This window comes from Lepidochelys kempii, chromosome 8, assembly GCF_965140285.1.
Source record: "Lepidochelys kempii isolate rLepKem1 chromosome 8, rLepKem1.hap1, whole genome shotgun sequence".
Lineage (NCBI taxonomy): Eukaryota > Metazoa > Chordata > Testudines > Cheloniidae > Lepidochelys > Lepidochelys kempii.
The window spans coordinates 12,869,106-12,891,484 of record NC_136387.1 but is presented as its reverse complement, the minus strand read 5'-3'; the positions used below and the strand labels follow the sequence as shown (position 1 = coordinate 12,891,484).

The following is a 22,379-nucleotide window of genomic DNA, read 5'->3' as shown; positions in this document are numbered from 1 at the left end:
TATGTGGCATTACACTTCTGCCTCCTCCCCATCCTAAACCCTGCCACAGTCCTCACCTTATGGTACAGCTGAGCACTGATACCCGCTCCAAGCCTAGGTCAGGATATACCTACAGACAGCAAGAGTGCAGCTGAGCTGCATGTAGGTTTGCCTCTTGCCATAAGGCATAGTCAGAAGATAAGGGAAGGGAACATTTAATGAGAGGAGAGGTGAACTGCCCCGATGTGTAGGACTGTAGTTTCTCTTCCACCCACCAAAAAGAAGAATCAGTTTGAAGTAGGGTAGATCACATCACTTTTTAAGTGGTGGCCAACCCTTGTCTCAGAAGATACACTAAGCAAGTTTAAGCCCTTTGTTACTGGATGCAACATAAAACAACAAAGCCCTAAACACAAGTTCATCTTGATACCTGTGTTAAGGAAGGAACTGAACATCTAAGGACCCATGACCTCGCTTTAATATTAGTCTTCGAAACAGGATTAACTTACGCCACTAACTGTAGCAGTGGGTCTCATTTTCTTTCCTAAAGAGTGTACTGTTTCCCACAGAAGATTTTTGGTGTTAACATTTCTAAGATTAACGGCATTGCTTGCATAGAAGAGGCCCCATTTGTCACCAAGAGAATTTATTTTTGGTAGCATTAGGATGCTCCAATGATGCTACCATTACCCTGAACGTAGGACCCATTATTCAGCAACCCCTCTGGAGAGGCTGTGGCAGGCTGGAGGAAGCAAGTTAAGGGATGGGTGGAGAGCAAGTTTGCTTGGGTGCTACAGCAGAGGCTCTCCAATTTTTCATGCTGTTGCCCACCTCTTAATAGCTATACCCAACTCTCCATTGTTTGGACACAATTCCATGGACTGTAGTTGGAGAAACTGTTTATAGTGCAAACTGGCAGTCAGTCAACACAGTCAGATGTTAAAATTTTCTCTACAGAGATTTTGTTTATGCAGCAGCTACATTGAAGTTTATCAGCAATTTCAAGTTTTACTGTTTAGTAAGACGTGCTATTCACGGAGTGTTCTAGAGGCTGTCAAGTTGCTCTTGTTAAATTAACAAGATTTTTCTAACACATCCATCATTAACCCTTTAACACCACTTAGTGCAACACCATGATCTTTAAAATGAAGAGAAGTACATTTATTAAGGTTAATTCTAGACTAAGGTTTATACAGAAAATGGAATGCAATAAGCTAAGATCACACCTCAAATGTTTACTACACAACCATCTCCTACTCCCTATAAGGGAACTGTAAAAGTCAGAAAACCAGTTACTGTTTAACTAGTTGCAAGTGGCTTTGTCCAAAAGAAGTCACACTAGATACAGCATTAGCTTTGTTTTGTATGCAATAATGAAGAGTCTACAAGCTGTGATTTCGTGTACAGTACATAGGTGAAATGTTTCTTGCAGACACAGGAAGCCATGTTTAATAAAGCTACATCACAAGCGGGTTTAGAATTGCCTAAAGCCAGCTACTGACAACATGCTGGATCAATAAGTTTAACTTTGGTAAAGTCAGTCATGTTTTTGGTCAAACTGGGAATTAGCTTTTCCTATTAAAATTCATAACTCTCCTGTGCCTACAGCAGTTCAGATTTTGCTTTGTACCAGCTAGAGGCAGGTCTTAAGCTACATGGCTAAAGAGTTCCAGGTTAACGGTAACTAGCTTACCCAGTTTTGCCAAAGCCACATTTGTGCTAGGACTGGTCTTTTGCAGGCAAAACCAAAACAGGCTTAGAAAGTACTAGCCACTGAAGAGATTTTGTAATGCCTAAGTATTTGCCTGTGACCAACTAAGAACTGTGTCAAGTACTAACTTACTCCAAGGGTAATTATCGTTCATATTTAGAAGTTTGGAGGAAACTCAACAACTCTTCACTCAGCCTGGTTCCCCAAGAAACCCTTTAGTTCTTTGAATAAAAATATGCTTTGTTAATTCCATTTCAGAAAACTTTTGCAAGTGGTTTTATTTACAGTGGAGTTTAAATGCTTATCTAAATTCTGACATCTCAAGGTAACATTGTAACTGGACATGGACAGTTAAGAGTCATGAACAGGATAACCTGAAGTGCTATTTCCATACAGAATCCACGCTTAGTTCAGTTTTATTCATTGCTGAGTAAAGTAAAAAGACATCTGATTACACTGGTAAAAACTCAACCATAGGATTTAAATCTGTACTCAAAAAAACACTACACATGCAAAGGGAACAATATCCTGCTAATACAACTTCATTTGCTGCTGCATTTGTCTAATATTAACAATTATAAACAGAGCAGTGCAACTAGTATTTGGAACGATCCTTACAGTGTTAGAGTGTCAGGCACAAAACTTCACTTCTCTTCACACCACTGGTTCTCTTTGCGTACCTTAAACAAGATAAAGCTTTAATTAGATGTAGTACTATACGCATGCTATGAACTTCTAAAAACTAATTAGACAAAAACAGCCCCAGTGGCATCCTTTCCCACAAAAAGGGTGACATTGGAAGAAATGCCAGATTTTTACTTGGATGATTGAAACTAATTTTCGTAAAATATTTACCATTGCAGATTGAGAAGTTACTGAAGATAATATATGCATCTTCCAACCACTTCCTAAAATAGCCTGCATGTTCTACTCATGAATAGCTAGTTAACTGGTCAACTTGCTATACATCAGTGGTCTCCAACCTTTTAACATACAAGATCACTTTTTGAATTTAAGATCAACCCAGAATCTACCCTGCCCCTTCCCTGAGGCCACGCCCCGCTCACTCCATTTCCCCCACACACACACACACACTCACTGGGCTGGGGCAGGAGGGGGTGCAGGGATCATATGGTCACACTGCACCTAATCTCATAGAATCCACTGGACAGTTCATGAATTTTACTTATTTAGTGTCATTTGTGGTTTATGGAACCAAAATCCTTCAGGGACTGTCACAAATCAGTGTAACATTCTCAACTGTGGGGCATGCACTGGCTGAGCCTGGGGCAAGGGGTGAGCAGTGTGGGCTGGGGGGGGGAGGAGTTTGGGTGCAGGAGGGGGCTCCGGGCTGAGGCACAGGACAGGGTGAGAGGTGTAGGCTTCGGCCCAGAAGGGGCTTACCACAGGTGGCTCCCGGCTGGCAGTGCAGCTCAGCTCAGATAGGCTGCCTGCCACAGCCCCACACCACTCCCAGATGCGGATAGCTGCTGAAACATCTCTGCAGCCCCTGGAGGAAAGGGGGGGGGGGGCAACGGGTCTCTGTACACTGCCTGTGTCCACAAGCAGTGCCCCCGCAGCTTCCACTGGCCAGCTCCACAGAGCCACCTTCCCCACACCCCAGGGGCTGCAGAGACATGCGAACAGCTAGCCACTTCTGGGAGTAGTGTGGGACCATGGCAGGTAGTCAACCTGCCTGCCTGAGCCCCGCCAGATTTTAGCGGCCCGGAGATAGTGATTGACTGGCAGAGGCTCCACAGGTTGGGGACCACTGCTATACAGGATTTAGGAAGAGCTGAAGTGCATTGACTTTACACTCAAGTTCTATAACCTGTTCAATAAGTTTGCAGCTTCCAGAGTACTCTGCTTAAAAATGGTTGTTTAATGATCATTTTAAGGTAGACCATAAAGCACAGCTTGTTTTAATTAACTCTTTGAAAGGCCTTATTAGGGAAATTCTGAGTAGCTTGAATCTTTTTAGGTGGGTGCCCCAACACACCTACAGCTTTACTGCTGAGGCTTTGGAAAGGGCAACAAAGAACTATTTATGGCAACCCAGAATGTCCTATTATTGGTTTAGCTTCAGTGATTCTTCCCTCAACCTAGCTGCAGCTAACACCAGGGTTTAGGTCAGCACAGCTACGTTACTCAGGGGGTGGGTAATTTTATTTCCCCCACACCCGAGTGATATAGGTCAATCTACATTTTAACTGACCTCAGTCAAAAAAGTTTGCAAGTCTGACATAATGATATTAATTCACTTGTGAAAAAAGCCACATGCTAAACATTAACCTGTAAGGGTACATCTAGAGAGGGATAAGAAACCTGCAGCAGAGCTGCAGCTGGCCCAGTTCAGCTAACTTGGGCTTGCAGGGGCTCTGGTTGTGGGGCTAAAAACAGTTCTGTAGATGCTCAGGCTGGAGCCTGAGCTCTGGGACTCTCCACTCTCCCAAGGTCCCAGAGCTCGGGCTCCAGCCCGAGCTCAACCCTCTACTCAGTGATTTGTCAGCTCCAGAACCCGAGCCCCATAAGCAGAGTCAGCTGATTTGGGCCAGCCACAGGGTATGTCTACACAGGGATAAACTTAAGTGGCAAGTTAACTGAGGCAACAATTCTAGCACAATTGCATTACACTTTATAATATTTAGACCAAACATCCTAGTTTTAGCTAGGAAGTCTATGAGTTGAAACACATTAGCGACACCTCTACCCCGATAGAATGCAGTCCTCAGGAGACCCCCCCCCCCCAAAAAAAATCTCACCGCGTTATAGGTGAGACCACATTATATCTAACTTGCTTTGCTGCCCACCCATTCCTTGTTCCCTGACCACCCCCTCTAGACACCACCATCCCTAATCACACCCAGGACCCCACCTCCTACCCAACCCCCCTGCTCCCTGTCCCGACACCTATCCACACCCCCCGACAGGCACTCACCAGCAATGGCAGGAAGCAGAGCAACACAGTCCCATCCCACTCCACTTCGCCAGCTCCCAGCTGCGGTGCTCCGCTTCCTGCCACCAGTGAGTGCGGGAAGGTTGGGGAAAGGATGCCCCCTGTACTCACCTGAAGCGGGAAGCGGAGAGCCGCGGCTGGGAGCTGGCAGATTGGAGCACGCTGGGGCTGGGCTGCTCCACTTCCGCCGCTGCCAGTGAGTGTGGGGGGATCCCTTCCCCCATACCCACTCCCCCGAGTGACACAGCTGGGGCGAGGGAAGCAGATCGGGCTGCTCCCAGCCCCCTGCTAATCCCCTGGGCCACTCTGGGACTATGAGGCCCCCAAAAGTGCCCCCCACAGCTCCTGCCTCCCAGACCCGGGGGGGGGGGGGGGGGAAGAGGGAAAGAGAGCGCCCCGACCGCCCTCAAGACCCTCTGCCCCTTATCCAACGTCCCGGTCTGGCACCCTTAACACGCTGCTCAGAGCAGTGTGTCGGAGCTTTACTGCCTTGTATGCAAACCCGCGTTATATCGGGTAGCATTATATCAGGGTAAACGTGTATAACACTAGCGTGGCTACTTCAGTATATAAGCAATCCAGAATTTAATGAAACCCAGACTACGGAGTACCTGTGCTTCTTCCTCTTCAGTGAAGTCATTCTTGATATTGAAGGTCTTGCGAATTTCTTCTGGAGTTTTCCCCTTAATCATATTTGCAACAGTCTTGCATGTGACATCAAGCAAACCTTTAATGTCTAAGTAATTTGCAGCCTGCAAAAAGAGAGTCACCAGATTTAAAATCAACGTTCTGCCTCTGTGGATGTACAACTTAAACCAAACACAGACTACCTTCATTTTATGATAAACTAATTTGATTAGGTAGCTCATTACAGCAAGTGTTTAAGTATATCTGACAGGGCAGTCCTAGTGGAACAGTTCAGAATAGTTCTAAGCAAACTTAAAATTTGAGACATTCCTGTTAGAAAAGGCTTACAGAAGCCTATGAACAATGAGGTCTTTTGGGCAGCCAGTTGGCTAGCCACGCAATACAGCACATTGCTTAAGTGCACACCAACTTACATACCATTAGGGTCAGGAGGAACTAGGCCTCAAAACATTAAGACTGACTTTTGAAGTGGGTTCAGGCTGCTGAACAGAATCTAGTACACAACCTTTTTCAAATGAAGGAAGTTACCGTGTTTGCAACAAACTTGACTCAAGTAGAAGACCGGATTACTGAACTTGAGTGCAAAGCTAAACGTCAAATTTGTACTTCGGTCCTCAAGCGTAGATTGGGCTGCTTAGTAGTTAGTAAGTATTTGAAGGGTGTCCACAACACGTATTATCTTGAATGATTTTACTATGAAGTGGGGAAAGTCAGACCAATTCTACCACTTCTATCTACACCACCAAGATAAAGTTCAGAAGCCTAGAGAATGTGGCTATGTGCTGAAGAGAGCATCTAATGGAACATGGACACCCTACCAGGATAAGTTCAAAAAGTGTTCCTTGGTCTACTTTCAGGAATTCTTGGTCCCATACAGGGATGTCATCTGTTCGTTTTTCCTTGTTCTCATCATCCTCAGGGGGAGGTGGATCATCCTTGTGGTGGGTGCACCATTGAATCACCTGATATTAAGACATTAGAATCAATATAAAAAACTGTTCTTAAGCATTCTCATCAGCTCTGTTTAGACTGACTTCAGATTACAGGAACAGTTACTCTCCCAAAACTGCAAAAAATGCACAAAATCTTGGACACAATGTGCTGTGAGAGTGCTATTTGTACCTGATAGTAAGACATGTACAGACCCAGTCTTAACTACAAGACCCTGGAATTTCAAAGCCTTTTAAAATCCCGTTGAGTGCGCCTGGGTAATGAATGTCAGACATTCTGGTTCTGGAGATTTCCCAGAAGATATTTGAGCAGATTTACATTTGCATTAGTGCACGGTCTAATCCACGGGTGGCCAACCTGTGCCTCCGGAGCCACATATGGCTCTTCAGAGGTTAATACGCAGCTCCTTGCATCCTCCCTCCCCTCCCCTCCAAGCCTGCAAAGCCCTCGCTCCTCCCCCCTCTCACCTCCAGAAGCTCCTGCGCACCGTGCGGGGCAGAAGGGGAAGGGGGGCATTGATTGGCAGGACTGCTGGCAGTCAGGATGGGGGAGCTGATGTGGGGCTGCTGACGTATTACTGTGACTCTTTGGCAATGTACACTGGTAAATTCCGGCTCCTTCTCAGGCTGGCCACCCCGGTCTAAGCAACACAGACACACAGAACTGTGCTCTTAATGTTAACGCTAACACAAGACTGTTTAAGTACGACCTTCTCCATACAGTTTTGACGATAGTTGAGAAATGCAGATAGGTGGTATTTGGTTTGCTTAACAAGAAAACTATTAGCAGACAGTACGGTCAGGCATTAGTGCTACTCTGCATAAATGGTTATGCATTTGTGTCAGGGAGAAAACAAGTAGTTAGTCTACTAATATTACATTTTTTATTTCATCTGAATTTTGACTAGTGAAGTGTTACCTAAGCACTGCACAAGGAACAGGGGTTGCCTGCTCTTACAGTCGCCTTTTGCACTCTGGCTAGGAGTTTATATAACGCACTGTCCTAGCCTCACTGGTCAAATGCTGCTTATTATAGAACTAACCCAATTCATTTCAAACATTTAAACTGGTTCAAACTCTTCCAACACAATGCAGACAGGATCCTTGAAGAGCCCTGACCTGCAAATTTGTTCCTCCTTCCATTTCACCTAGTAACAATAGATTCCAGCCAGTGCATTTAATGATCTGAACATAAGCCTCCCAATCTTTCATTTCAATTTGGTGCGCTCAAGTGAGTCCTCAGATAATACCACAAGAAGTCTACAACTGGAGAACCCCTGGACAAGAATAATGAGGGTGTGGATCGTGAGTTTGGTGCACAGCACTTGTATAGTATGTCTGGCAACAGCTATTACCACTGCTACTGGCCCCACACCCTTTGAGCACTAATATGAAAAGAATTAGTGTATCTGTATTATTTACAGGAAAATCTTATCTAGAAATTGAAACTGCAGTTCAACAAATCCTGCTTTTGACTGATAAACAGTTTATGTTCTAAAAAAAGGTAACTGGTACACAAGAAAGTTTGTGTTTAAATTTAGTATTTCCAGTTCTCATTAAGCGATGGCTCAGTCTACACATTTTTGTAGTTCAAAGCTACTAACAGCACCTGGGTAGCATCTTACCTTTTTTAATATAGCTGCATTAACATTTGGAAGAGGGACTGGGTCATCATCTCCTTCATCGTCCATTCCCAGATCTAAGAATGGAAAGAGGATTTAGATGCTGTAACTTGCCATTCACTCATTTTTCTGAAATTCAGATGGTTTCTTCAATCCACAACTACAGTATACAATTCTGATACAGAATGTTGCTAATCCACTCAATCTGTATTCAGATTATGGTTCTCCTGCTCAAATTAAGCAGTCTTCGACAAGGCTTCATAATACCACGGCTGCATCACTTTTACACGCTACGTAACAGAATGCTCATCATACCCAAGTAGCTAGTATTTTTATTTATATTCTATATACACTGATGCATTTATGTTTCCTTATTTGCAAGATTATTAAATTGCCATTAGAAGTTCTGTTCATCCCTATTTCAATGTAATCCCACTATTAACAGTGTTGGATAATTGGAAGGAAAACTCTTTTGTCAGTACCAGCTTTTAGGTCCCGAATTTGCTACAAGTGTTCCAAAAAAGAACTCCCTTTGAATCTACTATTAAGTGAGATCTTAAAGAGCTACTGTATGAACTACAGACAATACTCTGTCCTCTCTGCAGGAGCAGTTAATACTGTAGCCATAGAGATTCTGGGTATTTGGCTTACAAGGCATTGTATATTGAAACATAAAAGCCATATTAGTTTCCAGAGACAAGGTGGGTAAAGATATTACCTCACCCACCTTGTGTCTCTAATATTCCAGGACCGATACAGCTACAACACTGTATACAACTAAGTTAATTTCCACTCTATTTGAGGCAATGACAGATCACTTGACATGTTAAGAAAAATCCTTTAGGGAAGGTGGTAAAACCAATAACCACTGTTTAAAAAAATTCAGAGTATATTTGAGACATGGTTAAACACATTTATGCTCTACTGAGTCATCAAATTCAAAACTAAGAGACTAACATCATCATGTAGAGAATATTGAAAGCACACTGCAATTCACAACGTAGACTTTAATCCATACCTGGATTGAACTACACAGGATAAATACCACATTAAGGTAACTGCCCTGATTAAATGATGCACCATACCATTTTGTTGCAAATCAAGCTATCAGAATTGGTATGTTACCTTAGTTTGAGTGCCCTGTGTAAGGTTATGCAGCCATGTAAAGTGATGTATAAAATTATCTATGCATTTGATGAATAACTGATCTGCATCATCCAAATACATTAAGAAATTAACTGAGTTAGAATACACCACTGCTGCATCACCACAACCTCCACCTCCTCAAAGCAAGCCTACACACAGTGGCTAACATGCCAATGTCCTACCTACACTGGCACTCCAGCATTACCACTATTGGGAGATTTTAAACAGAAATGCTATTGTTATCCAAGTCTACTTGCAGTAGTGAGCTGTAACAGGTATTGTGTATTTCACTGATCATTTTATTGGAAACTTCAAATATACTTCATTGAATGCAATGACATATATAGGTGCAGGGAGAGAAGCTAGTTGTCAAAGTGTTGGACTGTGGAATAAAGAATTTAAACACTCCAAGGGAGAGAGCAGATGTGTCCTGGCTGAAGCCTCTAGCACCCCCGAACTAGGAAAGACTGCCTCCTGCTTTCTTGGTGTCAAAACCCTACCTGTCCCTCCATCCCCCTTTCAGCCCTCCAGTTTCTCCTCCTGCTCCCCTTTAGAAAGATAATTCTGCATTATCAGCATATGAAGCTGCAGCACAGATGTCTGGGAGCAACAGCGAGTGTCTTATTTGCACAAGGGATTCTAAAGCAGTAAGAGGCAGTGCCATGTGATTCCAGAGTTCCCAATACATGGTCTGTCTAGTGTGCTATTTATGGTATTACAGAGATTTGTTTAGAAGCACTACTTCTGATTTTCAATGTAAACCAAAAGCCACTGATAACATTGAAGAGTTTAACAATGTTCTGAACTCTAAAAGCGGCAAGATCCCTTTGGATGGGCTTACTGAGCAAGTGCATTCTCTGCCACCTGCTGAGAGAACTTTTATAACTTCCTGCTCGTGTTTTCCAATTTTGTTTATTGGTCATGCAGAGCAGCATCACACTAAGCAGCTTTTGGTGGCGTTACAAGGTGGGAATGAAGGACAAACAGTAAAAAAATACAATTTTAAAGGTCTATAGTATTTTATCTTGTGCGTCTCATTGCTAAAAAACAATTTCTACTTGAGGCCATCCAGTCTGTTCAACTAGATCTATAAGAGACATTTCTAGAAGTTAAGGCACTAACATTCTCATTTCTAATGTTTGTGATTTAGCGTGTAAGAGCACAGACAGGCATCCCTATTTAGGAGGATTAGGCATAGTTTGCTGTACATACAGACCATCTGGTAGACTTCCACAGATGTTTTTGTTTGCAATTTGTGTCAGTGGGAGATCAGAGCTAAGCATTATCCTGAATAATTTAACTGCTTTCACAAATGTGAAACATTGTTTCTGCTTTACTTTTCATGTATTGAGACTTTCTGAAGTCTCCTCCAGTGCTCCAACATACGAAGGAGAGATCCACTGTATTTGGAGCGGACCAAGCCATCTGGTCTGTCCATCTTAGCATTATCTACTATAGTTTAACATATTACAACAGTAAGCAAAGGCTGGATGCAAATGAAGGTAGGTGGCTTATGTTTTTGTGAACCTCCTTTCTGGGAAAGTGTTGGAACTACACAAGACTAGAATATTCAGGGACAAACATTTTAAAAGGCTTTTGTCTAAGAGTCATAGAATCATAGAAGGTTAGGGTTGGAAGAGACCTCAGGAGATCGAGTCCAACCCCCTGCTCAATGCAGGACCAACCCCAACTAAATCATCCCAGTCAGGGCTTTGTCAAGCCGGACCTTAAAAACCTCTAAGGATAGAGATTCCACCACCACCCTAGGTAACCCATTCCAGTTCTTCACCACCCTCCTAGTGAAATCGTGTTTCCTGATATCCAACCTAGACCTCCCCCACTGCAACTTGAAGCTATTGTTCCTTGTTCTGTCATCTGCCACCACTGAGAACAGCCGAGCTCCATCCTCTTTGGAACCCCCCTTCAGGTAGTTGAAGGCAGCTATTAAATCCCCGCTCATTCTTCATTTCTGCAGACTAAATAAGCCCAGTTCCCTCAGCCTCTCTTCGTAAGTCATGTGCCCCAGTCCCCTAATCATTTTTGTTGCCCTCCGCTGGACTCTCTCCAATTTGTCCATATCCTTTCTGTAGTGGGGGGCCCAAAACTGGACACAGTACTCCAGATGTGCCCTCACCAGTGCCGAATAGAGGGGAATAACACTTGCCTCGAACTGCTGGCAATGTTCTTACTAATGCAGCCCAATGTGCCATTAGCCTTCTTGGCAACAAGGGCACACTGCTGACTCATATCCAGTTTCTCATCTGCTGTAATCCCCAGGTCCTTTTCTGCAGAACTGCCACTTAGCTAGTTGGTCCCTAGTTTGTAGCAGTGCATGGGATTCTTCCATCCTAAGTGCACTTGTCCGTGTTGAAATTCAGTAGATTTCTTTTGACCCAATCCTCCAATAAGTCTAGGTCACTCTGGACCCTACTCTAGCATATCTACCTCTCCCCCCAGCTTAGTGTCATCCGTGAACTTGTTGAGGGTGCAATCCATCAGATCGTTAATTAAGATATTGAACAAAACTGGCCCCAAGACCGACCTCTGGGGCACTTTGCTTGATACCATCTGCCAACTAGACATCGAGCCATTGATCACTACCCGTTGAGCCTGACGATCTAGCCAGCTTTCTATCCACCTTATAGTCCATTCATCCAATCCATACTTTTTTAATTTGCTGGCAAGAATACTGTGGGAGACCACATCAAAAGCTTTGCTAAAGTCAAAGTATACCATGTCCACCACATTCCCCATATCCATAGAGCTACTTATATCATATAAGATTTTGCAATCTTTAGGTGTGTCATTGGTACCAATGAAAAAGAAATTAAAAATGAATTTATTGGTTAAAGAGTAAGATGCTAATGATGTGATAACCTGACCTAGGACAGAACTGCTGTTAAACATGAATACATTTGTAACTTTTGGTTCTGTTCCTACCACTTCACATGGGAATGCCAGTTTTCCTTATATCCCTACTGGCTGCAGGCAATATCTGGATGGCACTTTTAAGTGACTGCCTCAACCAGCTGCAGGTGGAAAAAAAAAATCAATGATTTTTTTTTTTAAATCTGATTTTTTTTTTTTAATCTAAATCAGATTTTCATAAAATGCTTTTTGAGGAAAAACCTATCTAAAGATAATTTTAATTACAATACATTATAGAATCATAGAATATCAGGGTTGGAAGGGACCTCAAGAGGTCATCTAGTCCAACCCCCTGCTCAAAGCAGGTCCAATCCCCAACTAAATCATCCCAGCCAGGGCTTTGTCAAACCTGACCTTAAAAGCTTCTAAGAAAGGAGATTCCACCACCTCCCTAGGTAACGCATTCCAGCGTTTCACCTCCCTCCTAGTGGGAAAGTTTTTCCTAATATCCAACCCAAACCTCCCCCACTGCAACTTGAGACCATTACTCCGCATTCTGTCATCTGCTACCACTGAGAACAGTCTAGATCCATCCTCTTTGCATCCGAGAGTGCTGAAGGAATTGGCGGCTGTGATTGCAGAGCCATTGGCCATTATCTTTGAAAACTCGTGGCAAACCGGGGAAGTCCCGGATGACTGGAAAAAGGCTAATGTAGTGCCAATCTTTAAAAAAGAGAAGAAAGAGGATCCTGGGAACTACAGGCCAGTCAGCCTCACCTCAGTCCCTGGAAAAATCATGGAGCAGGTCCTCAAAGAATCAATCCTGAAGCACTTGCATGAGAGGAAAGTGATCAGGAACAGCCAGCATGGATTCACCAAGGGAAGGTCATGCCTGACTAATCTAATTGCCTTTTATGATGAGATTACTGGTTCTGTGGATGAAGGGAAAGCAGTGGATGTATTGTTTCTTGACTTTAGCAAAGCTTTTGACACGGTCTCCCACAGTATTCTTGTCAGCAAGTTAAGGAAGTATGGGCTGGATGAATGCACTACAAGGTGGGTAGAAAGCTGGCTAGATTGTCGGGCTCAATGGGTAGTGATCAATGGATCCATATCTAGTTGGCAGCCGGTATCAAGTGGAGTACCCCAAGGGTCGGTCCTGGGGCCGGTTTTGTTCAATATCTTCATAAATGATCTGGAGGATGGTGTGGATTGCACTCTCAGCAAATTTGCGGATGATACTAAACTGGGAGGAGTGGTAGATACGCTGGAGGGGAGGGATAGGATACAGAAAGACCTAGACAAATTGGAGGATTGGGCCAAAAGAAATCTGATGAGGTTCAATAAGGATAAGTGCAGGGTCCTGCACTTAGGACGGAAGAACCCAATGCACAGCTACAGACTAGGGACCGAATGGCTAGGCAGCAGTTCTGCGGAAAAGGACCTAGGGGTGACAGTGGACGAGAAGCTGGATATGAGTCAGCAGTGTGCCCTTGTTGCCAAGAAGGCCAATGGCATTTTGGGATGTATAAGTAGGGGCATAGCGAGCAGATCAAGGGACGTGATCGTTCCCCTCTATTCGACATTGGTGAGGCCTCATCTGGAGTACTGTGTCCAGTTTTGGGCCCCACACTACAAGAAGGATGTGGAAAAATTGGAAAGAGTCCAGCGAAGGGCAACAAAAATGATTAGGGGTCTGGAACACATGACTTATGAGGAGAGGCTGAGGGAGCTGGGATTGTTTAGCCTGCAGAAGAGAAGAATGAGGGGGGGATTTGATAGCTGCTTTCAACTACCTGAAAGGGGGTTCCAAAGAGGATGGCTCTAGACTGTTCTCAATGGTAGCAGATGACAGAACGAGGAGTAATGGTCTCAAGTTGCAGTGGGGAAGGTTTAGATTGGATATTAGGAAAAACTTTTTCACTAGGAGGGTGGTGAAACACTGGAATGCGTTACCTAGGGAGGTGGTAGAATCTCCTTCCTTAGAGGTTTTTAAGGTCAGGCTTGACAAAGCCCTGGCTGGGATGATTTAACTGGGAATTTGTCCTGCTTTGAGCAGGGGGTTGGACTAGATGACCTTCTGGGGTCCCTTCCAACCCTGATATTCTATGATTCTATGATTCTTTGGAACCCCCTTTCAGGTAGTTGAAAGCAGCTATCAAATCCCCCCTCATTCTTCTCTTCCGCAGACTAAACAATCCCAGTTCCCTCAGCCTCTCCTCATAAGTCATATAGCTCAAATATATCTCATCATGGAATAAGGATTATAACTTCTAATTCTATAGTAGGAGAATATATTCATGTAATGTTTAAGAAAAGTTTTGTAAATGAGTTACAATAGTTCATGGATTAGGTACCCAATTTTATGGGGCTCCAGGGGTTTCTGTATAGATTATTTAGGTTAATCTACCCTATTGGACTCAGTGCTCAGTCTAGAAGATATCATCAGAGAAGCTTAGTTTTGCAGTTCTCAAACTGTGGATTGGTCTCTCCAGAGATAACATGCTTGTTAACAGCAAAAATGTTTTTAAACAAATATATAGAGGGGAGAAACAACAGACCTCAACCCTATTGTCCCTCTGCAAATTTGTGTACACAGAGTCAATCCCTTACCTCTCTCTAAAAGTACAAAGTTTCAAAAAGTTCAATGAGGGACAGGCAGTAGAAATAAAAGTGAAACTGTTTGAGCAGTATATTCCAGAAGTCTTGAGGTCTTTTTGAGTGTAGCCTTCATTGATTTGAGATCTACCATACCATTCTCTCACTAGAAGGGAAAAACTATAACGGCAGCAGGCCGTAAAAGAGACCCAGTTCGGGAATAAGAACCATTCAAGAAATATATGTTTGCTGATGATATTTTAAAGGAAGTCACACCAGTGAACTGGTGGAAGTCACTTAAGAACTTGGATTCAGAGACTGTTGAAGTGATAATCTCACTTTTAACAGCAGTAGCTTCTTCTGCCAGTGTAGAAAGAATATTTTCTTCCTTTGGACTAATTCATTCCAAATTGAGAAATCGTTTGGGACCTGAAAAAGCAGGAAAGCTTGTTTTTCTTTTCCGGATTATGAACAAACAGGAAAATGAAGGTGAAGACGACAGAGTTAGCTGCATAAGCCAATATTTTAAGTTTCTCATGTTGACCTGGCTGACAAAAACAAACAAACCTGATTTTAAAAAACTTGAATGTTTAACTAAATTTGAAAATTCATAGGTTTGTTTTGTTAAAATATTATACGTTTGCTGTTGAAGAAAAAAAATCCAGAATACATAATAATGTCGTTTTAGTTAAACAAAACAATTTAAATGTCTGTCTGGTGATGTTCTCCTCCTAATACAGCCTGGCAAGAAAATCCTCCAAATATTAATGATTAACCTGTTGAATTGGAGATGTTTATGAAGTCATTGGGAGGTGAACTATGGGCTTCAATTACCTTCGGTAAATGAAATAACCGAACAATGATTCATTTTCTGATATAGCTGTAAAACTAATCTGAAAAGTCTTCAAAATAAATCACGTTAAAAATGTATATAGTGTACACCTTCTAAAAATGAAATCTACATCTAAGAGTTGTGAAGAATATGTATTAAGGTTATAACCACCAACAAGAATGCACTTTTATGTAGAAACAGTGATTAAATTGAGGTTTTCCCCATCTGCCTTCAAACCTCAAGGACAAAAACGGGAAAGCTATCTAAGAAACATGTTGCCTAAATAAAACCAACATTAACATGGAGAATTGAACAAGGGAAATGGTATGCATAATCTAACATTTACTCTGAAGGAGGTATACTAGAGAAAGCAGCATCTTACAAGTTTTAAATATGTATCCTTTCTCTGCACTAATATTGGTGGCACAGAGCATATCAGAGAGGCCCCCAGTTTCTAGCATATTGCCACACCCGCACTGCAATAATTAGTTGTGCACAAGTCCAAATTAGCATCTTAAGAGGACTTCTAACAGTCAGCCTGAGGATGACGAATGCAAATTTGCCATTCAGACTATCCCTGACCAAAACAGCTCAACCATGAAAACAGCTGACTGCCTATAAAAACATTTCTTATTTTCAACTGTATTCAATATGAATTTGACATTGACAAATGTGTCACACTTGAGGAAATAACTGCATTTAGAAACAAGCATCTTTTCTGACACTTTAGGAAAAGATAAGAAATAAGAAACAAGACACAAGTGAGTACTGTATAGGCCCTTTCTCTGAAGTAGTAGTGCCAGTTAAAGTGAGCCAACAGACTGGAAAAAAAAAAGACTACAGCACGTCTACAAGAGGGACTGTAGTTTGGAAGGAGAGTGCCACTGGTTTCACAGGTGAAGGTTGATAACAGACACCCTGGGGCAGACACTGCACAAGGCCACTGGCACTTAATACCATGTCATCAGTCTGCTCAAAAGAGGCTAAAAGCAACAGTGATAAGGACTCTGGTGCTAAAGCCTTGTATATACCAGGGCTTCCACCAACTGGCAATTTTTTGCCAAAGAAGCTTAATGTAGACTATTTCTGAGGGATTCCGTACCAAAAATAAAATGAAAATTCTGCACACAGTATTTTAAAATTCTTCCAAATTTATTTGTCAATAAATAAATGGAGGCTCCAGCATAGCTATAGGGAGCTCAGGCCACTGGCTACCCAAAGGTGGGAGATCACCCTGCAGCCCCCTCGCACGGGACACAGCGGTGAGGCTGCACCCGACCCTGACATCGCAAGTGCCCAGTCTGTCCAAAAACACCCTGAGGCCTGGCGCCTCCGAACCAGGGCAGGCTCAGACTGGCAGGATCCAAGCGTGGAAGGATCCAGGTGAGGTGAGGGGGCTTTGGGTGGGGCAATCTGGGTGCAGGCAGCTGAGTGGAGGGCTGGATGCGGGGGCATGATCTGGATTCAGAGGAGCTCATTGGGGTGCAAAGGCAATGGGACTCTGCAGGAGGGTCCAGGTGAAGGTGGCTGGAGGTCAGCAAGGGGTTATGCAGGGAGGAGCAGCTGCCTGTATAGTGACTCACCCTCCCACCACAGCTGAAGGAGCAATGGGAGCAAGAAGCTAGGGTGGGTGAGATGAAGCACTTCCAGCAGCCAGGGGAGGTTTCTGGTGGTTGGTCTAACCCAGCCCCGCCGTTCCTTGCAGGGGAAGAGGAAGGCCTGTACTGTGCAGGATAGGTGCCACCAGTCTTGGCATCCCCTCGCCGGCATTTCCTCTCCACCAGCTGCTCCAGACGCCTGAAACAACATGCCCGAGCTGCTGGGGAGGGATGTGTGACCGCTCTTACAGTTTCCCTTTGCTTCCCCCATGAGAAAATCATTTTTCCATGGGGAAGCCAAGAAATCGGAGGGGGACATGAATTCTACCCACATGCCATGATGCAAAATTCCCCCAAAGTTGTAGACAAGGTTTAAGAGAAACATTCATACCACAGACATGTCAAATACAGAGGTGCGTTTTGCAGAGGCTATGATGACAAAACTTCTACAACAGAAAGTCAAACAAAAGATAGTTTTCACATCAATTGGAAGATATTTGGTAGACTTGCACTGACAGTCTGTCCTCTGTTGTAAGCTGCCAACGGTGGGAGGTTAATGTAAATGAGACCTTGAGACATACTGGGTATTTCAGTTTTAAAAAAGCAGCAGCAGCTAACAGCTAAGTTAAAGATTCAGACAATAGGGCCAGTCTGATATCCCCGTCACCGTTTACTTCTTTTTACTTTTTAAACACACTTTCATCTCTTAGCTTTGATGTTTAAGTTACGTTTGTTGTACTTCAGTTGCCATCACACAAAGCCAGTAAATTCAACCCAGAATAGAAATGTTTTGTGGAAATCAGCTATTTAGCATGATCACATGCCTAGAATCAATTTGTGCTACTTGCCTACCACCACAAATCAGTACCTGTACTTTAGACCTAAATAGCCAAGTAAGTTGCACATCAAAACTCACCTCTACCTTACAACTACACCATAAGAACCCACACTTAAGTGTTACTTATATAACTGTTTGCTTTGCTATTTGTGGTTGTACTAATCCCTTCTCTTATTATATTTGTGCCTAAGACAGTGCTTCCAAGAACCATTTAAGTGGAATTGTGGTAATGCACCTCAGTTTTTAAAAATTCTGATTTGAGTGATGTTTCCTGGGACATTAGTTTGCAATAAGCTTTTCGCTCAAATCTGGACTCTTACCTTCCAACATAGTCTTGATAGTTACAGATTGCTTTGCAATTTCAACGTCAACTTCAAAAATTTCTCCATCTGAACTTTGCAGTTTAATGGAAGGCATCTACAACACAAGAAAGTCACCAGTTATTTTCATGCAATGGTTTGCAGAGAAGTTAGTGTAATACAAAGTGCTGTTCAAGTTACAAAAGCCATCTTTACCATTCATATTGCCTCTTCAAGACAAATGCCATCAAGATGGGACACACCATTGTATATGGAAGGGCAAATGAAGCGTCCCCCATACAATCAGAGACATCTTCACAAAATTTACTGTTTGGATAAGCAAGTCTTAACTCACTACTTCTAGAGAAAAGCAGCTGAGGATGTGAAAGTGGAAAAGTAGTATTCTAAGATTAAGCAATTAGGAAGTGTCTAATATGTTGAACAAGAGGCCAACACATTTCACATTTAAGTTTTAGGGCAATGATGCAATGTGAATGAATGCCAGCCATATGTTGGCAATACTAAAGCTGCAGTAGCATCCCTCTCTGATCTTAAATATGGTTTTAAGTGACGCACCAAAACTTCCAAGTACTCCCAAATACCAATATTTCTTCAGATGGCAGAAGGGGCTAGCAGATTTGGAGACTATTCAGGTGAAGTTAGATCCCATGGCACTTTCAAAATTCTGGTTTCTTGGACAAGTCTCCCGCAGACGAAACAAGTTTGACATATTACTGATATTGGAGAGCTTTCAGAACAGATACTGGGTAAGCTTTTCACACCTGCCACCACACTTACTGTTCAAGACATTACTTAATACATTGCTAGGTCGGGGGGTGGGGGGGAAAGGAGGAGGGAAGGATTTTAGAGCATAAATCTTAACAAGTTCAGGAACAACAATAATAAACTGTAAGATTACTTGTTGCAGCATGTGCGTTTGAGTTTCCTGGAGGTGTTTTTATTAGGAGTCTGATTATCAAGCCTCACAAAACTGATCTTCCTAAGAGTTATGCTACAGCTCAAATACAATGGGTGAGGTTCTATGGCTATGCAGATGGTCAGATGAGATAATGGTGCCTCAGTGCCTTAAAAAAATATATATACATACATACACACACACACACAAGTCCTTCAAGAGTGCTTCTGAAGCCAAGCTACTTCAAATTTTAGAAACCGACTTTAATTCATTACAATTAATATGTAAGCTGTATTAGTGAATTTCTCCAGTTAACAGCTAATAGAAGAAGAAAGCAAGCTTGCTTCTATTGCAGTGTTAAAGAATTAGTCTAGACTAATTGATTCTATACTAGCTGTGAAAGCAATTTACGTTAACAGGAAAGGTCTCTGAAGGCAGCTATACTTGGAGAAGAGCCTGTGTGAAGTCATTAGCCCTAGTGCCTTCCATGTCTCAAGACCTTTTCTGGTCATTTATTACCTTTTTGTTATTTTGCTTTGCAGAAGGATATCACAGTTTAGAGCTCCATTAGTGGATATAAGAGAGCTAAGTCATGCATCATTTGACACAGTCAGACAATCCAATTCAAAACCTGCTGGAAAAAGCTTTGGGGACAAAAGGTAAGGGTTAGGGGGCCTAAGATTCCACAGACCCAAGATCTACTGCAATTAAAGCAGCTGACTGGATGTCGCTCTTTCAGCTAGCTTGCATTATCTGCTCCACAAGGCAGACTCTAGCATGTCAATACTGCTGATCCGGAGTACTGCAACAAACCCAGCCCAATGAAGCCCAGCCAGTGCAGGTTATTAAGCAGAATACAAGCTGAATATAGAACCTCATCTCAATTTATGTTTGGCAGAGTTCGAGCCAATCCTTTAACCCCATATGAAAATGTTACTATACCTTAAGTGGTATGGGTATTTTTGGATGGACTCAGACTCATGAGCACTGCATTTCTCACTGAACTAGGATACTGAATTTATTGCTGCAATGTTACAACTATGGTTTTTCTTTTAAGACTGCTGAATATTGATTAAAGTTACATCATTCAATATTATTAAGCAGACCAGTCCTACAATGAAAAGTTAAGATGTCCTCAAGTACAAATCTAGCTTATTTGCTAGATATAAATATAACTTCACATCTAAAAACAGTCACCCCGCAATCCTTTTTACTTTTTTTTTTTGGGGGGGGGGGGCCAGGAGGGAAAGCACTGACAAGACAGGAAGTCTACTTTTGACTATTTAGACTTCCTGCATTTTATTAATTAGTTTCCTTGAAATTTTGGAATTAAGTTATTGCTTACAGTTTGTTTAGTGTCAATACAGCAAATTTCTACTAAGTGTAATTTGATTTACATCATAGCACTGCTTGTTCCATAAGCAGACTGAGTCAGCAGTATTTTTAAATGCCCTATTTTCAGTCTAAGCTGAAATATTCAGTGAAGGGAGAGTCTCATATATCTAAGTATTTTGATTACATGATGTCATATAGAAATTGCTGCTTATTGCGATCAGGAAATACAAGACTCTCTTTAAACTGAAATTTACACTTCTCCCTTCATGTGAATGTTTTTGAAAGGAGCAATTTCAAGTTTACATTTGTTATTAGAGTGACAGCATCAAGTTTTCTTGTATATTCAGTGCATTGACACAATAGGTTGAGTAGTTATTAGCACGACCTGATTAACCACATGACATTAAGCCACACAGAATATTTTCACACAATGAATAGTTTAAAATTAGACATAGGTATAATGTCAAGATGCTATTTGGATCTAGTCAGCCAAAACTTAGTCATGTTAAGGTGCAACAAATGCGAGAAGTGTAAAATTAATGTTCATACATGCCTAGGTTGTAGAAGTCTAGGATTATTACATAATTCTGCACAATGGGATATATCCATAGATTTTGCCTGATCAAATTCAGTCTATGCAATACTATTTACATTAAGGTCAGTTTCACACATCAGTTTAAGTCCAAAACTCAAATACACATTGATTACATCAGTGTCACAAACAGGGCTTTATTGTTAGAAAGTCCTAATCAAAAGGACATTTTAAGTAGTTTAATTCTCATTATCAATCATGGAGATCAGGGTTTGTACTTCGTTAGTAAAAAGAGTACCTCCTAGAAGAGAAATATCATTTGCAGTAGAGAACTTGGAAAACAAGTTAGCCTCAAACACCAGTACAGCTCAGTGACTAAGCAGAACAGTGCAGATCCTGTATTTTGAGAACACTTAATCAGGTAGCACTTTAGTATTACTATTAAAGAGATGTACTTAAATTACAGCACTGCGCTCAAATATTACGGGAGCAGCTGCTCAGCTGAACCATTTACGGTATCTTTAGCCAGCTCTGCGCCCTGCGAAGCTGTTAAAAGACGTACTCCGGGCTCGTCCCCTGTATTTCTCAGGCTCCCACACAACAGCCATTAAAAAGGGTCACGTTTCAGACACTTGCTTAAGGTCTGACAAACAAACACACACACACACACTAAGAAACTGCTCCGTGGAGCCCAGGGCAACGCACAACACAGCGGAGCAGAGAGCAGCCCGGGGTTTGCCTGCGCGGCAGGGGCTGAGGCGTCCTTCTACCTGAGCAGCACCGGGGGCAGGGATCCTGCGTTACCCCGCGCTGACCGAGGCCGGCCGGCCGGCCTGCCCGCCCTTCGCCCAGGGAAGCCCGCGGCCCTCCCCCCGCCACAAGTGGTACGAAGCCCCCTGGCCCGAAGGCGCTTCCCCACCCCACTTGGGGGAAGAGGCGGCTCCCCAGGCAGCAACCACCTCCCCACTTTCCTCCGCGCGGGGCCAGGCCCCGCTTCCCCCAAGCGGCCGCTGCGGCCTCCAGCCCCGGCCTGGCCTAGAGCCCTCGGCCCGGCCCCGCCCCGCTCCCGGGATTGCCAGCCCCACCGCCGGCAGGCGCAGGCGAGCTTGGGGAAGAGACGTGAGCCGTCAGCCCCTCACCGCGAGACAGCGCCCGGCTCCACGTCCCTCCGCGCTGACCGAGACCCGGCGGCAGCAGCTACAACTAGGGCCCGACTGCGGCGACGCCTTTTATAGCGCGGGGCGGGGCGGGACTCCGGGAGGTGGAGGGCGAAGGACCCCTCCCGGCTGCGTCACAGACCAACTGTAGGTGTCCGCGCAGATCGCCTGAGTGATCGCCAAGAAATGTAAAATGCAGCCCTCCCCCGCGGGACACAAACGCCCTCCTCACCTCCACCTTAGATACGGGGGGGGGGGGGGGGGCGAGGGGGAAGGGATTTCATGCACGTAAACAGATTGGGGGAGTTAAGCAACAGCCACGGCGTCTTTCAGGCAGAGGGTGCCCCTGCCAGAAAAGCTGCCTCACATGGCAACGGCAACAGCCTCATAGTGG

At 43.4% G+C, this 22,379-nt stretch overlaps 2 protein-coding genes across 3 annotated transcripts in view; both read right to left on the bottom strand.

Annotated features, from left to right (window-relative positions):
* Positions 1-22,379, bottom strand: part of VDAC1 (voltage dependent anion channel 1) — a 352,647-nt gene that overhangs the window by 286,088 nt on the left and 44,180 nt on the right. The window lies entirely within an intron of this gene.
* On the bottom strand, positions 1,119-22,077 carry SKP1 (S-phase kinase associated protein 1). Of its 2 annotated transcripts, XM_073355590.2 has the most exons (7): positions 21,968-22,064; positions 19,481-19,605; positions 18,067-18,163; positions 7,870-7,943; positions 6,113-6,256; positions 5,258-5,398; positions 1,119-2,370 (listed from the first exon to the last, which is right to left on the bottom strand). In XM_073355590.2, the coding sequence occupies exons 3-7, from the start codon at positions 18,161-18,163 to the stop codon at positions 2,335-2,337; spliced, it is 492 nt and encodes a 163-aa protein (XP_073211691.1). In that variant the 5' UTR covers positions 19,481-19,605; positions 21,968-22,064; the 3' UTR covers positions 1,119-2,334. The 2 variants fall into 2 exon arrangements, with proteins under 2 accessions (XP_073211691.1, XP_073211690.1); XM_073355589.1 differs by lacking the exon at positions 19,481-19,605 and having other exon boundaries at positions 21,968-22,077.